The sequence below is a fragment of the Anopheles ziemanni genome, unplaced genomic scaffold (genome assembly GCF_943734765.1).
Source record: "Anopheles ziemanni unplaced genomic scaffold, idAnoZiCoDA_A2_x.2 scaffold_36_ctg1, whole genome shotgun sequence".
Classification (NCBI taxonomy): Eukaryota; Metazoa; Arthropoda; class Insecta; order Diptera; family Culicidae; genus Anopheles; species Anopheles ziemanni.
In genome coordinates, this window is record NW_026690076.1 from 372,705 (window position 1) to 386,373 (window position 13,669).

A 13,669-nucleotide genomic window follows, 5' to 3' on the forward strand; every position below is an offset into this window, starting at 1 on the left:
GTCACTGAACTAAACGTCAACTGTCAATGGACTAAATGTCATTGCGTCAAATCCAATACATAACACTCCTCCCTTCTTAAAGATGTCCTACGGTGAGTAACGCGAAGGCGGGTGTCGTTGTCGAGACGATCGACGTACGATAGGCTGGTCATCGTTGGCTCGGGTCGGACTTCCGGTCGGTGTATCATACGATAAGTCGGGTTATGATGACTCTGATGAAACAGACACAGTTCGGGGAGAGCTGACCAATGGTGTCTGTGACGGTTCGGTTGACCCGTAGTAGTGCCTGCGACGAGTAAGCACATCTCTGGCATGTGGAGGTCCAGGCTCACTAGGTAGGTCGGCTGTTCTGTTGTCCAGGGCAGGTCGCATCTGGTCGACATGACGCTTCATCTCGATGCCATCACACTCGATGAGGTAGTGTAAGTCGCCTAGCCGTGTGACGACTGTTCCTCAAATCCACTTGTCCATTCTCGGATTACCAGAAAGACAATAAACGAGTTGTCCTGGCTCGAACGTACGGTACGTTGGATCGAAGGTTATTCGTTGCTTCTCCGATGCTCTGGTCTGGACGGTTTGCGGACGGAGTAGGTCGAGACGTGACCGAATGTTTCGCCCTAAGAACAGTTTAGCTGGGGGCTCGCCGGTTTCACTATGCGGTACTTTGCGGTACTGAAGAAGGAATTCGTTCAGATTCGCTTGAAGTGTAGAGCTTGTAGAATTCATTGCCTTCAAAGCTCGCTTGACGGTCTGAACGTAGCGCTCTGCTTGCCCATTGGTAGCTGGATGGTACGGCGCGGAGCGTTTGTGGAACTTAACACCACTTCGTTGCAGGAATGAAGTAAAGTCTTCCGCAGTGAATTGCGTTCCGTTGTCGGTCACAACTGTCAGTGGCGATCCGTAGGATGCGAATAGTTCATCCAGGATGTCGATGGTTGCTGCCGTTGTGGTTGAGCGAGTCACTTTCACCTCAAGCCACTTGCTGTATGCATCGACGATGACTAGCAGCATTGCACCGGCAACGGGTCCAGCGTAATCTATATGCACACGCTCCCAGGGGTTGGACGGATACTCCCAATGGTGTTTGTTGAACTTAGGAGGTGCTGACGCTGTCTGTACACATTCGTGGCATGCTTTGGCTAGCTTCTCGATGTCCTTGTCTATCCCTGGCCAGTAGACGTACGATCGTGCAAGGGATTTCATCTTGACTACGCCAATGTGCGCGGAATGCAGGTCTTTGAGGATTGCAGGGCGGTAGATCTCAGGAACGACGACGCGATGTTCGAACAGCAAGCATTTTGCGACCGTCGTGTACTTTGCTTCTGGTGATTTGTACCCTGCTTGTATTAGGTTTCTTCCCAGTTCTAAGTCGTTGAGGATCTTTCCTAAGTGGTCATCTTTTCGCGTTTCACGTGCGATTTGCTCGGCTCTGATGGGCAGTTGTTGGATTTGGTTGAGCACGAAATCCTCGAACGCATCTATATCGTCATTTCCTCCCCTGCAAAGAGAGAGAAGGTTTCGCCTCGGACTGTGTAGAACGGCTCGGTACGCGCGAACAGTAATCGGCGTTTTTATTTTCGTTGGTCGATCGATGTACCACATCGAAATTAAAGTGCGCGAGGTAATCCGCATGGCCAACCCATGCGATTTATACACAGTATTGGCAACGACTTTTCGGGATGCAGGATTTGCGTCAACGGTTTGTGATCCGTAACGAGCGTAAACTTCCGTGCGTAAAGGTAGTTGAAAAACTTTTTGACGGCCCATACAATCGCTAGCGCTTCTTTGTCGATCACCGGATAGCGTTGTTCCGTAGGTGACATGGTACAGCTTGCGTACGCTATGGGTCGTTCTGTCCCGTTGTTCAGTCGATGCGAGAGTACTGCTCCGAGGCCTGTCTTGCTAGCGTCCGTTGCTAGTATCAGTGGTAGTGCCGGGTCGTACTGGATAAGCACTTGTGGAGAGATCAAGATGTTTTTTATATCTCGAAAAGCTTCGTCAGCTTCGGCTGTCCATTCAAATTGCTCTGCAGACAAAATACTGCGTAACGGTTTTGCTCTTGTAGACAAATCGGGTATGAACGCTGAGTAGTATGTGGCTTTTCCTAGAAACCGCTGCAGTTCTTCAGGGTTAGATGGTCTTGGTACGTCTCGAGTCGCTTCAATGTGTTTTGTAGACTTGTGTCGTCCTTCGCGATCGATGCGGTGTCCTAAGCATTCGAGTGACGAGGTAGCAAAAACACATTTCGAACGATTGAGCTTCAAGCCACAGTTAACGCACTGCTGCGGGTGTTTGAGTTTTAAAAAAACTTAAACTTTATTTCCTACAACATATGTGCGGGTTAATACCCAACTATCGGTTTCGGATGCTGGATACCAACTGATGATCGGTTCGCGATCTGGATCGTTGGTTCACGGTCTTCTGATTCTAGGTGGTCCGCGTCGCTGCGGGAATCTGCAATCTCAGCATAATGCGGGCGGTCCGTGTTGCTATGGGAAGCTGCAACTCAGCATAATGTTGTGGTCCGGGGGCCGCGTCGCGATGATCGAATGTTGACTCACAATGTATGCTCTGGCGATGTCCACAATGTATGCGATGGCGTTGTCCACAATGTATACGCTGGCGTTGTCTTGACTCCTCCCTTCTTAAATGACTTTGTCCTCAAAGTCTTGTTGCTGCGTGGAATGATGTTGGTCTGCTTACGAATGTTTCTCCTCGTTGCGGTTTTTGGTTTATGTTTACTTTTACCATTCTCCTTCTATTGAAAAATAAGCAGATTACGGTTGCGCATATGAATAGTAACATGAACGTTCCTCCGAATGCATGAATTTTCCATTTGATGGAATTGTTCTGTAGATTTATACTTTGTAGCGTTTCTCGATGTTGCAACGTAAGATTGTTTAGATATTCTATCGGTGGTCTGTCTTCAATTTCGCTTATGTTGACTTTTATTCCCGCTGTCGAGTGGTATGGTTTACCGGGAATGATGGCTTCATTGTTTGAATAAATTTCTCCGTTGATGATTATGTTGCAATTTTCAAATTGTATCAAGTATGACCCGTTCAATACTTGGTTTGCATTACTGCAATTTGACGATATTTCTGCGATTGCATCATTAATGAGAATATTGGCGTCATTAATGCGTTTCACCAATCCTTTCGAGTAAATTTTTTCGTATTGACATTCAGCGTCTTCTCGTTTCACGAGTTTTTCTATGCATTTGGTGGGTTGTTGCAGATTTACTTGTTGGCATATGTAGAAATCTTCCTGCTCTTGGCATCTTTCCGTAATTTCGAATACATGCGTTCGATTTCGTATTATGAAATTTTGTTTTACGATAATCCGTCTCTCGTGCTGGATTATGGAGTCAATGTATTCGTATTCGTACATTTGTGTGGTTACTTTGGGGAACTTTAGTATGTAGATAATATGCGTTTGATTTACAGCAACTTGCGCAGTTGATTGCCCTAGCAATTCCTCTGGAGTACGGTAAGTAATGTTGTTACTCTCTAGGAATTGGGCTATGGAGTTTAGATCATCTAGGGATAGTAGCTTGCTGCTTGGAATCCCGTGTTTCGCGAGTATGATGGCATCTTCAATTACTTCTAATTTTTCTTGTAGCATGTTCATGTTTGATAACAGGATCAGTTGACGAATCTCTGTCTGGTGCGTTTCGTATCGTTGATTTTCAATGTTGATAACCGTGTTGGCGACTTCTGTTATTTGTTGGAGTCGTTCATTTAAACCTTGGTTGATAACTACTTGTTTGTTGTTTTCAGCAATTAGGGAGTTTATCGTTGAGTTAATAATGTAATGTGTAGGTCGTCGGCGTCTGGATTTCCTGCGATCCATTTCCAAACTTTTCCGATCGTGTCCCATCGTTTTTCCCTGTTTGTAAACGGTCTAATCTTTCTAAAGGTTTCCTGTAGCGTTCTAGCTTTTATATTAATCAAACTTTCAATTGATGCCGTATAGATTCCATTTGGAATTTCTTCTAACGTTCTCTCTACTGCTTCTTCTATGTTTGCTAAATCGATTGGATGTATCGTCCTTACATATCCGATTTGAACTTTAGCTTTACTTATTGGTATTATAGCTAAGGGATTTTTACTTAGATCATATATGCTTATATCTGCTACAATAAGCTTGATCAACAGGGTTGTAATCACTCTGTAACGATAGTTAAAAGAATTTCAAGAGTGTATTAATATTTCTTCCTTATTTTCTTAGATTCATTTTATGAATTTTTCGATTATTCGAATCGATTATATAAGTTGGATGATTCTCCTTTACTTTTATTATATTAAAACGACTTTCGCGTTTATTATTTGTTTTCTTCCTTTCATATACGTATTCATTTTCTTCATAGTCTTTATATTTTTCATCTTTGATTTTTTCATCATTCTTTTTGAATATTTCGAGTATTCTTTCATTTGTAGCTTCTCTTATTCTTGCTCTTTCTTGTGGATCATCTGATCGTTCTCCTACGTACACATTTCTTGGTGTGTCCTTTATGAATGAGTGAATGCTATGATTATATTTATAAACGGCTTGTTGCACTAATGTTATAATACTCATTTCTGGATTGAGTTTTTTCGTACATCTCGCTATTTCTCTAATAGTCGAATGGCATCTTTCTACTTGACCATTCGTTTCTGAACGATTAACTGGAGTTTTGAAGATTTTGACTCCTAGATTTAGTATTGATTGTTCGATTACATTCGATACAAAAGTACATTCGTTGTCTATAACAATTTGGGCTGGCAAGTCCCAGTCATATAAAAGTTGTAGTAATACTTCCTTTATGTCAGCAATTGATTTCGATTTTATCGGTCGAATTTTAACGTACTTTGAAAATTTATCGATTGACGTGATAAATAAAAAGTTTGCGTTGTATGCAAATATATCAATATGAATTATCTCTCCTGGATATGTCGGTATTGGTGTTTTTACTGGTATAAATACTTGTGGTTTTCTATCGTATTTTTCGGTTTTGCATATCTCACAATTTTTAACAATATTTTGAATACTTTTTCTCATTCCGGGGAAGTAGAATTTTTTTATGAATTGCAATGAATTTTCCTTAGCGTTTCTGTGTGCAAAATTATGGATATTTTTAATCTCTTCGATTTGTTTTTCTACGTCGCAAAGATCTTCGACTTGTATTTGAGAAAATCTAGCTTTAACTGTTTTTGGATTGTAAAGATTTTTATAAACTTGTTGGATAATTCCCATTGTTTGTTCATCTGTGTAAATTCCATTAATTACGTTTGGATTAATAACTTTTTTGAATTTATCCTTGATAAAATCAATAGTAAAATTTGGTTCAATGAAAATATGCCTTTTAAATTTCGGGAAAGGGCTTATTAGTTCGGAAGAGGAATTAGTTCCGATTTTAAATATTAGTTGGTTGCGGAATACATTAATAGGTGCTTCTGTTGAAGGGATATATGAATTATCGTCTTCATCAGCTGAGTGCTGGGTTGGTGTTAGTGAGTTAATTTGTATTCTGGAAAGGGCGTCGGCTACGACGTTCGATCTTCCTGGTTTGTAGCATAACTGGTAATCATGTTCCTCTATGAATGATTTCCATCGTTTCAGCTTTGCGTTGTTGTTCTGCGGTGATAAAGCAAATGTTAATGGTTGATGATCAGTATGGATATTAATTTTCGCTCCGTATATGAAATTTCTCAGTGTATGTAGTGCCCACACGATGGCAAGCATCTCCTTTTCGTTTGTTGCATAATTTTCCTCAGTTTGGGAAAGAGTTCGGGAAATGAAGGTTATTGGTCTATCTCCGTCGTGGCATTTTTGTGAAAGCACAGCTCCTAGTGCTTTATCTGATGCATCTGTTGTCAGTTCAAATGGCTTCTGGAAATCTGGAAAAACTAAAACATCATTAGAAGATATTATGTCTTTCAAGGTTTGGAATGCGTTCTTTGCATTTTGATCAAATTTAATAGGAACATTTTTTGATTCGTTTTTTGAAATTTGGCGATGGCCATCCTCCCCTCTTAGGAGTTTTGTGATGGGTTTTGCCAAGTGTGCATAGTTTTTAATAAACCTGCGGTAATAACCTGACAGTCCTAAGAATCTTCTCAGTTCTTTGAGGTTCTGTGGTTCTGGGAATTTTTTTATGGCTTCAACTTTTTTTATGTTTGGCTTAAGTCCTTCACTTGAGACAATGAATCCGAGGAATTCGACTTCAGTTTTTAAGAATTCGGATTTGTCTGGCTGTATTTTGAAATTTGCGGCTCGCAATGTGTCTAAGACAATTTTCAAGTTTTGCAGATGTTCTTCAACTGTTTCACTAAAAATGATAATGTCATCGATGTAAACGTGACATATTTTTCCGATATGTTCTCTCAAAGTGTCGTCCATGACGCGTTGGAATATGGAGGGTGCATTTTTTAATCCAAAGGGCATGCGTACGAATTCATATTTTCCATTGTTTATCGAAAATGCAGTTTTTTCGATGTCGTTCTCCGACATGGGTACTTGATGAAATCCTGATGCTAGATCAAGGGTAGTGAAAAATTTATTTGAGCCTAAATTGGCTAAAACAGTAGATGGATCCGGAATAGGATATTTATCACTTATTGTTTGAGTATTTAATTTTCTGTAGTCTATGACAAGTCTATATTTTTTTTCATTGGCAGCGTCCAGTTTTTTTGGAACAATCCACACTGGTGCATTGTATGGGGATTTTGAAGGTCTGATGATTCCATCATGTAGTAGTTTTTCAATTTGCCTGTTAACTTCACCTTTAAGTGCTTGGGGATAAGGATAAGTTTTACTGTAGATTGGGGATTCATTTTTTGTCCTTATGGTAGCTTTTACTTGTGAGGTAAAAGGTAATTTAGAATCAGGTGGTTGGAAAAGATCCTGATATTCCTGTAATAGGTTATGTAGCTGTATTTTTTCGTTTTGGTTGAGATGACTATCGCGGATGTTTATTTTATTTACTTCCTGTAGTGCATATTGTTGTAGGGGTATTACATTTGTGCCGTCAATGATTAATTCATCATTGGCTGTGTCAATAACTGCTTTGATTTCTTTCAGTGAATCGTGCCCTATTATGGCATCGAATGATTTCAAGTTTTCAAGATGATAAAATTTTAACATTTTATCTGAAAATGGTTTGAATAAACGGGCTTGTGAATAAGCTTCGATTTTTATGTCTCCTGCTACAGAAGATACATAAAATGGTTTATCAATTTTGTGGGAAATTTTAGCATGTTTCGGGTGGATATAGTTTTTATTAGAACCGGTATCAATGAGCATTTTTAATGGCTCCGAGGCGTTACCATAAAAAAGAAAATAAGGCAACGCCGAGTTTATTCTAAAAAATTAAGTTCTGCGACTTCGATAGTGTCACTGAAGTTGCATCCTTCTTGTTTTTCAATGGTTCGGAGGTATCTCTCGAACGATTGTAATGTGTTGTTATCTATTGTGTTGTTCGCGGGGTTACCGTTTTCAAATTGTTGTGGCGGATTGGCATCCGTTATGTGGTTCACCGTATTTGAGTGTCCTGACTGTGTTTGGATATTATTGACCCTGGGACGTTTTGGGGGTCGAACGTTGTTTGAGTTAGGGCGGTTTCCATAGTTCACTTGTTGTGTTCTGATGGAATGGTCAACTTCCATAGGCTCTGGTGGCGGTTGACGTTGAAAATTGTTAAATGGTTTTTGTTGGTAATGTTGGTTGTTCTTTTGGGCGAAATTATTAAAATTTCTGTTTCCCGTGAACGGTTTGGGATGGTAAGGCCTTGGTGGCGGAGGTGGATTTGTATATCTTATGGGCGTTGGTGGCGGTAAGGGAATCATATTCCTTGGTGCCGTTGGTGGGATATATGGCCTTGGTTTGGTTAGCATTTTTCTACACTCAATATTTTGAAATGAAATGCAGTAGCTGTACGCTCCTGCAAGGGATGTCGGTTCATAATTTCTAATGAATTTATAAACGTCTCCATCCAGTCCTCTCATGAAAGCATCGATTGCTTTTTTGTTGTACATTTCGATTAAAGCTCTTGAGGCTTCGGGGTGTGTGAATCTTTCGTCAGTGTTTATTTGATTTGCTATGAGGGAGAGCAATCTATTTACTTCATCGTAGTATACTTCCAGTGAGCGATTCTTTTGCTGCACGCTCATAAGTTGGAAGTCTAATGTTTCCAAATCTCTCTTTTCACCGTAATACGTGACCAATGTTTTTTTGATCAGGTTCCAATTTATGCCTACGTTTGAAGCAACGAGTGAATCGTTCGCTTCACCGCGGATTTTTCTGCGAATGAATTTGCAGATCATATGGTATTTGTTTTGGCGTTCAAGTGTGTCTGTACTTTTAGTTTGGTACAGTTTTACCAAGCTGTCTACGTCACTCAACCAGCTATTCAGTTCGCTGGGATCCCCAGTGAAATTTGGTAGATCCTTTACCAAATCAGGGATTTTTTCAAAACTTTCGGGATTTACACTTGTTCCATCTGGCTTTGTAAAATAAAGCGGTGGATCGGAATAATCGATCTGAGCGGGGGCGACATTGCACGCTTCGAGTGCGGCAATGCGGTTAATAATTTGGTCAAGGTCTGGTCTCGACATTTTGAAGGAAAAAGATTGTAATGAATTTATAAGATCCTCCAGGATTTTTTGTTTGTTTTAACACGTTTTTCACTTCACTAGGTAATTTTACTTAATATTTGTTAATCGCGTTTTTGTAATCACTTGATTTTTGTTTCACAATTTGTGTTTGTTTCACAATTTTTACTTACTGTTTTTTTTTGTTACTTACAGTACCATACGCATCCTGTATCGGGCGATGGTTTTATGATTTATGATGCTCCTCTGACGGGCGTTGTGTTTTACTGCTCCTCTAGCGGGCGTAGTTTAGTTTCTGGAAAACCGGCTGTGAATAACTTCCTTCTCGGTGTAATGGATGGCTCCTTTTTGTCCTGTGTGAGCTGCTAACTGCACAGGTGACTCGGGATCCTTTTTACACGGCTGCACTCGGCGATCAGGAAAGTCTTTTTAAGTTTGGGATTCGGTGGTAACTATCACTCTAGCGTGGTTACTTTCACTTTCACTTGTACTTAATTTCACATAGCGCGGTCCCTATTCGGGCGCCAGTTAACGCACTGCTGCTGGTGTTTGAGTTTTAAAAAAACTTAAACTTTATTTCCTACAACATATGTGCGGGTTAATACCCAACTATCGGTTTCGGATGCTGGATACCAACTGATGATCGGTTCGCGATCTGGATCGTTGGTTCACGGTCTTCTGATTCTAGGTGGTCCGCGTCGCTGCGGGAATCTGCAATCTCAGCATAATGCGGGCGGTCCGTGTTGCTATGGGAAGCTGCAACTCAGCATAATGTTGTGGTCCGGGGGCCGCGTCGCGATGATCGAATGTTGACTCACAATGTATGCTCTGGCGATGTCCACAATGTATGCAATGGCGTTGTCCACAATGTATACGCTGGCGTTGTCTTGACTCCACTTTGCTGGATTCTACTCAAAATGCGCGTCAGAGCTTGTAGCAGTTCTTCAAAATTTTTGGCAAATACGATGATGTCGTCGTAGAAGCTAACAACATTCGTAAGTCCTAGAAGAATTTCCTCCATTCGACGTTGCCAGATCGCGGGTATGTTGGCGGCACCATACACAGCACGCGTTGGACGTATAAGCCCGTGTGTAGTGGTATTTAAGGTGAGTATTTTCCGAAACTCTTCGTCTATCGGCAAGTGAGTATACGCATCGGTGATGTCCAGGTGGCAGAAAAGTGTAGCTCCTTTCATCTGGTTAAAAATGGTATCTACTCTGGGGATCGGATGTTCGTCGATGATCATTCTCGGATTCACAGTAGGCTTGTAATTTTCGGTGATTCGAATGCTTCCATTTTTCTTAGCCACTACGTGCGTCGGCGAAGCCCACTCGGAGTACTCCACCTTCTCATAGAAACCAGATTTGAGTTTCTTTTCGATTTCCGCGGCATACTTATCGCGTAATGCATATGGAACATCTCGTGCTCTCGCGAAAATGGGTGTGGCATCGGGTTTGAGATGTACTGAAGCGGGTGGACCTGTCAGTTTACCGGGTACTTCGCTAAACACATTATCATAACTGTTGAGCAACGAGTTCAGTTGAGTTTCACGGTCTGATGTGAGCTTGGAACTGATGGTATTCACCGCTGCGTTTGGAGCTATCATTTTACCGAGGTCTAACTGGTCCGCGAAGTGTGCGATCCACTCACGACCGAAGAGCGAGTCTGTTTTCCCAGATACGACATACAGGTTAAGCTTACGCGTTACGTCACCTACTTTTACGTTCACCGGTAAGCGACCAAGACAATTGATCCGATGTCCCGTATAGCTGGTAAATTGTCTATCCGTTGGCTTAAGAGAATATCTTGCCTTAATTGCCCGTAACGTCGTTTCGCCTATAATCCCGCAGGGTGCTCCTGTGTCCAATTCCATTTCGGTACGCTTGCCGTCTATGTTCACATCGATCATCAGCTTGGTAGCGAAAGCTGTATTTCGAACTGAGTTTATTGGCTGTACCGAATCGATGTGATAAGTAGGGACCTGGTTGCTTCTAGATCGTTCTTGTGTTGCACTACCTGAGCGGCAGACTTTTGAGAGATGTCCCTTCTTATGACACGTGTTGCATAAGGTATTTCGAAAACGGCAAACACTTCTTGGGTGTGATCCACCACAACCATTGCAGGGCGTAGCTGCATTGTTTCTCTGTTCCGTTTTGGAGCCGTATTGTCGATTTTCCCATGACCATACCCATGAAACATTTTTGAGAGTTTTCGCTCATTTTTTAAAGGGCTCCGCCTCTGATAATGGGGGCGACCGCGCAAGCAATACTGAGCCGCGATTTAGATGTCTTCTGTCGCTTTCGCGCCCAAGGGGTCCGTACTCCGACTGAGCTCTCGGAAGCGTGGATCATATGGAATCGATGGAACGAGAGAATCGGTACAAGAGAATCGAGCGATCGTTCCACCGACGGACAGCGAAAAGCAAAACAACGCTATAGCGAATGGCGGTGCTTTCGGTTGCGGCGCTGAGTTTTCACCAGCACTTCGTTGCTCAGCACTTACTTGTTGGAGGGCGGGTCCCATGGATTCCCTCAATGCTTGGATGAGCATTCCAGAGAGTGCCTGCACCAGCTCCTTATTCTCGTTGTTCATCGTTTTCGTGTTTTAGCGTGCACCGCAAGTAAACTCGATGTCTGGAGATTTTTCCACGTGCTTTCGCTAACCTCACTTTTTTTATCGGGATGTAGGTGTGCTCGTGTGTGATGTATCGCGTGGTGCTGCAGCCTCGTTTGCTCGTACACCGATGTATCGTACACGCTAATGGAACTTTTTTCAGCACTATCCCACTTCTGACACCAAAATGTTGCGTATTTTACTTAACAAACTTTATTTTCTTCTCAATATTTCACATGAGGGTTTACAGACGATCTACTTGCAATGCTAGTACCAGCGAGAGTGAGAGTTGTGTCAACTGTCACTGAACTAAACGTCAACTGTCAATGGACTAAATGTCATTGCGTCAAATCCAATACATAACAATGTGCTTCCGGGTGTTTATACGGGCTTCCTCGCTTACTTCGACTCCGTCAATCATGCCCTGTTGCTTGAAAATTGACAATGTATGGTGTTTGGACAAGGGTTCAGCTTGCTCGATGCCCCGATGTCCCGGACTACGAAACAAGCATACTCCCTCCTCTTGCCCTTTGGATTCCATCCCGCTATGCACCTACACGGTAGAAGCATGGATGGAAGGGCTTCTGTCCCTAGGTTAAAATCTCAGTTTACGGACGCTGTGGCACGCAACTAACTCCTGAAGGGTGAAAGCGCGTGTCGCTAAAGGACTAACAGGTACCCCCTGCCTACCAGGGTCATGTTTCCCAAGCCTAAAGCGACGGACTCGGTGCAGTGCAACTTAAGCGGCTCAGGAGATCGATCCGACACCAATACCTCCTAAAAACCCGAAAATGGGGACTTGCTCTTGTTCTTGAGGCATGGCCTCTTCCCTTTTACTGCACTTGGCGTGCTGACTCGTTCTGCGATTTCTCGCCCTCTTTCTGCACTTGCGTGCTCTCCTTCTCCTCTGCACTTGACGTGCCCTCCTTGCACTTTCGTGCCTGTAGGTGCCACGATTGAACAATGTATGGTGTTCATGGTGGCCTTCCTCAGTAGATTCAGAATTTCTTGACTGGAAGATGCATTCAAGTCAACATTGGTTCGAGCTTTGGTGCTCCATTCTGCAACATGAATTAGCAAAAATGGTTTCACTGCTTCAAACCAATACAGTCAAGCAAGCAATGCTGCTAGATCTAGAGGAAATATATGAAAAAACTATTAAAACTGTATTAGATGGCATAATACCGTATCAAAATATGAATCTTTCAGAAAGTCAAATAAAAACTATAGTTGACAAAAAAGATAATGATCAATACCGCCAACACCTTCAGCGTACATTTAATTATATGCTCATCCTTCGGCCTGGTAGAAACATAATTGAGTGGTATGCGTTAATGAGCTGGCCTAGTGGGCGTGTCATAGTGATGCACGAAGGCTCAACCATACACTTCCCTATTGCGCCAGCAATCGGCGTGAAGGTTAGCCGTGCGCAGCAGCAGCCTAGACGTCGGGTGTTTCCTACATTATGGCGAAGCTACACAAATATTCACTATATTGCACGCGTTCACTTCACCTCACTGAACTGGACCGCACCTGATCTTTCTAAAGAATCATCTTTCCCAGACCGATCACCGTTAGCGGCCTAATTTTGTATGCAAGGGAGATGTCGCGGAGACCGAGCATCTTTTGTGGCAACATTTTTTATGTAAGGGAAATGGCACGGAGAGTCATTTCTGTTAGTTAAGCTACAAAAAAACAAAAAGAGGAACAAATTCGCGCAGAAACGAGTACAGCTCGTAAAGCAAAGAAAGTCTCTGTAGCTCAGAGTTCGAAAGCTAAGTCCGCTGCAAAAAATGCTAAGTACACTATTTGATGGCGGTTGAAATGCGTTTCTATAATTTCAAGTTGATCATTGAATATTGTTGAATAAAGCAATTGAATTTAATGAACTACATCCATTTTGTTTTAAGAGCGCTAAGCAAAGCACATAACAAAAACCAGGCGCCAAAATCGGAACATGATGAGCCACATAAAGAGTTTGTGGAACTTGAAGAAATATTAATCTTCGTGTTTCTCATTTATTTTAGTAATATTCTATGGAAGTTAGTTTAACTTTGTATACACAATTTCCTCAACAGCACCAAATATGGTCCATCAACGGTAGAAGATAATTAAATATGCTCCAGAAAGAGATTACGAAGAATACACATCAGTCAAGACAACGCAAGCGTATACATTGTGGACAACGCCATCGCATACATTGTGGACATCGCCAGAGCATACATTGTGAGTCAACATTCGATCATCGCGACGCGGCACCCGGACCACAACATTATGCTGAGTTGCAGCTTCCCATAGCAACGCGGACCGCCCGCAGTATGCTGAGTTGCAGATTCCCGCAGCGACGCGGACCACTTAGCATCAGAAGACCGTGAACCAACGATCCAGATCGCGAACCGATCATCAGTTGGTATCCAGCATCCGAAACCGATAGTTGGGTATTAACCCGCACATATGTTGTAGGA

At 42.4% G+C, this 13,669-nt stretch overlaps 2 protein-coding genes across 2 annotated transcripts in view; both read right to left on the bottom strand.

The window, feature by feature from the left end:
- Positions 1–453: 453 nt before the first annotated feature.
- LOC131292932 (uncharacterized protein K02A2.6-like) lies at positions 454–11,183 on the bottom strand. Its single transcript, XM_058321028.1, has 3 exons — positions 11,094–11,183; positions 9,467–10,542; positions 454–1,498 (listed from the first exon to the last, which is right to left on the bottom strand). Exons 1-3 carry the CDS (start codon positions 11,181–11,183, stop codon positions 454–456), a joined length of 2,211 nt encoding a protein of 736 aa, XP_058177011.1.
- An 854-nt stretch (positions 11,184–12,037) lies between these two features.
- Positions 12,038–13,669, bottom strand: part of LOC131292933 (uncharacterized) — a 108,793-nt gene continuing 107,161 nt past the window's right edge. Inside the window, exon 3 of the mRNA XM_058321030.1 lies at positions 12,038–12,145. Coding sequence (XP_058177013.1) covers positions 12,038–12,145 — 108 coding nt within the window. The remainder of the gene's footprint in view (positions 12,146–13,669) is intronic.

Coding starts and splice junctions, on each gene's coding strand:
- LOC131292932 (XM_058321028.1), bottom strand. CDS start 11,183: ATGAACAACGAGAATAAGGAGCTGGTGCAGGCACTCTCTGGAATGCTC. Junction 10,543..11,093: donor TGGGACCCGCCCTCCAACAA/GTAAGTGCTGAG, acceptor GATTCGGTACAG/CCAATAAACTCAGTTCGAAA. Junction 1,499..9,466: donor GGAGTCAAGACAACGCCAGC/GTATACATTGTG, acceptor CTCTCTTTGCAG/GGGAGGAAATGACGATATAG.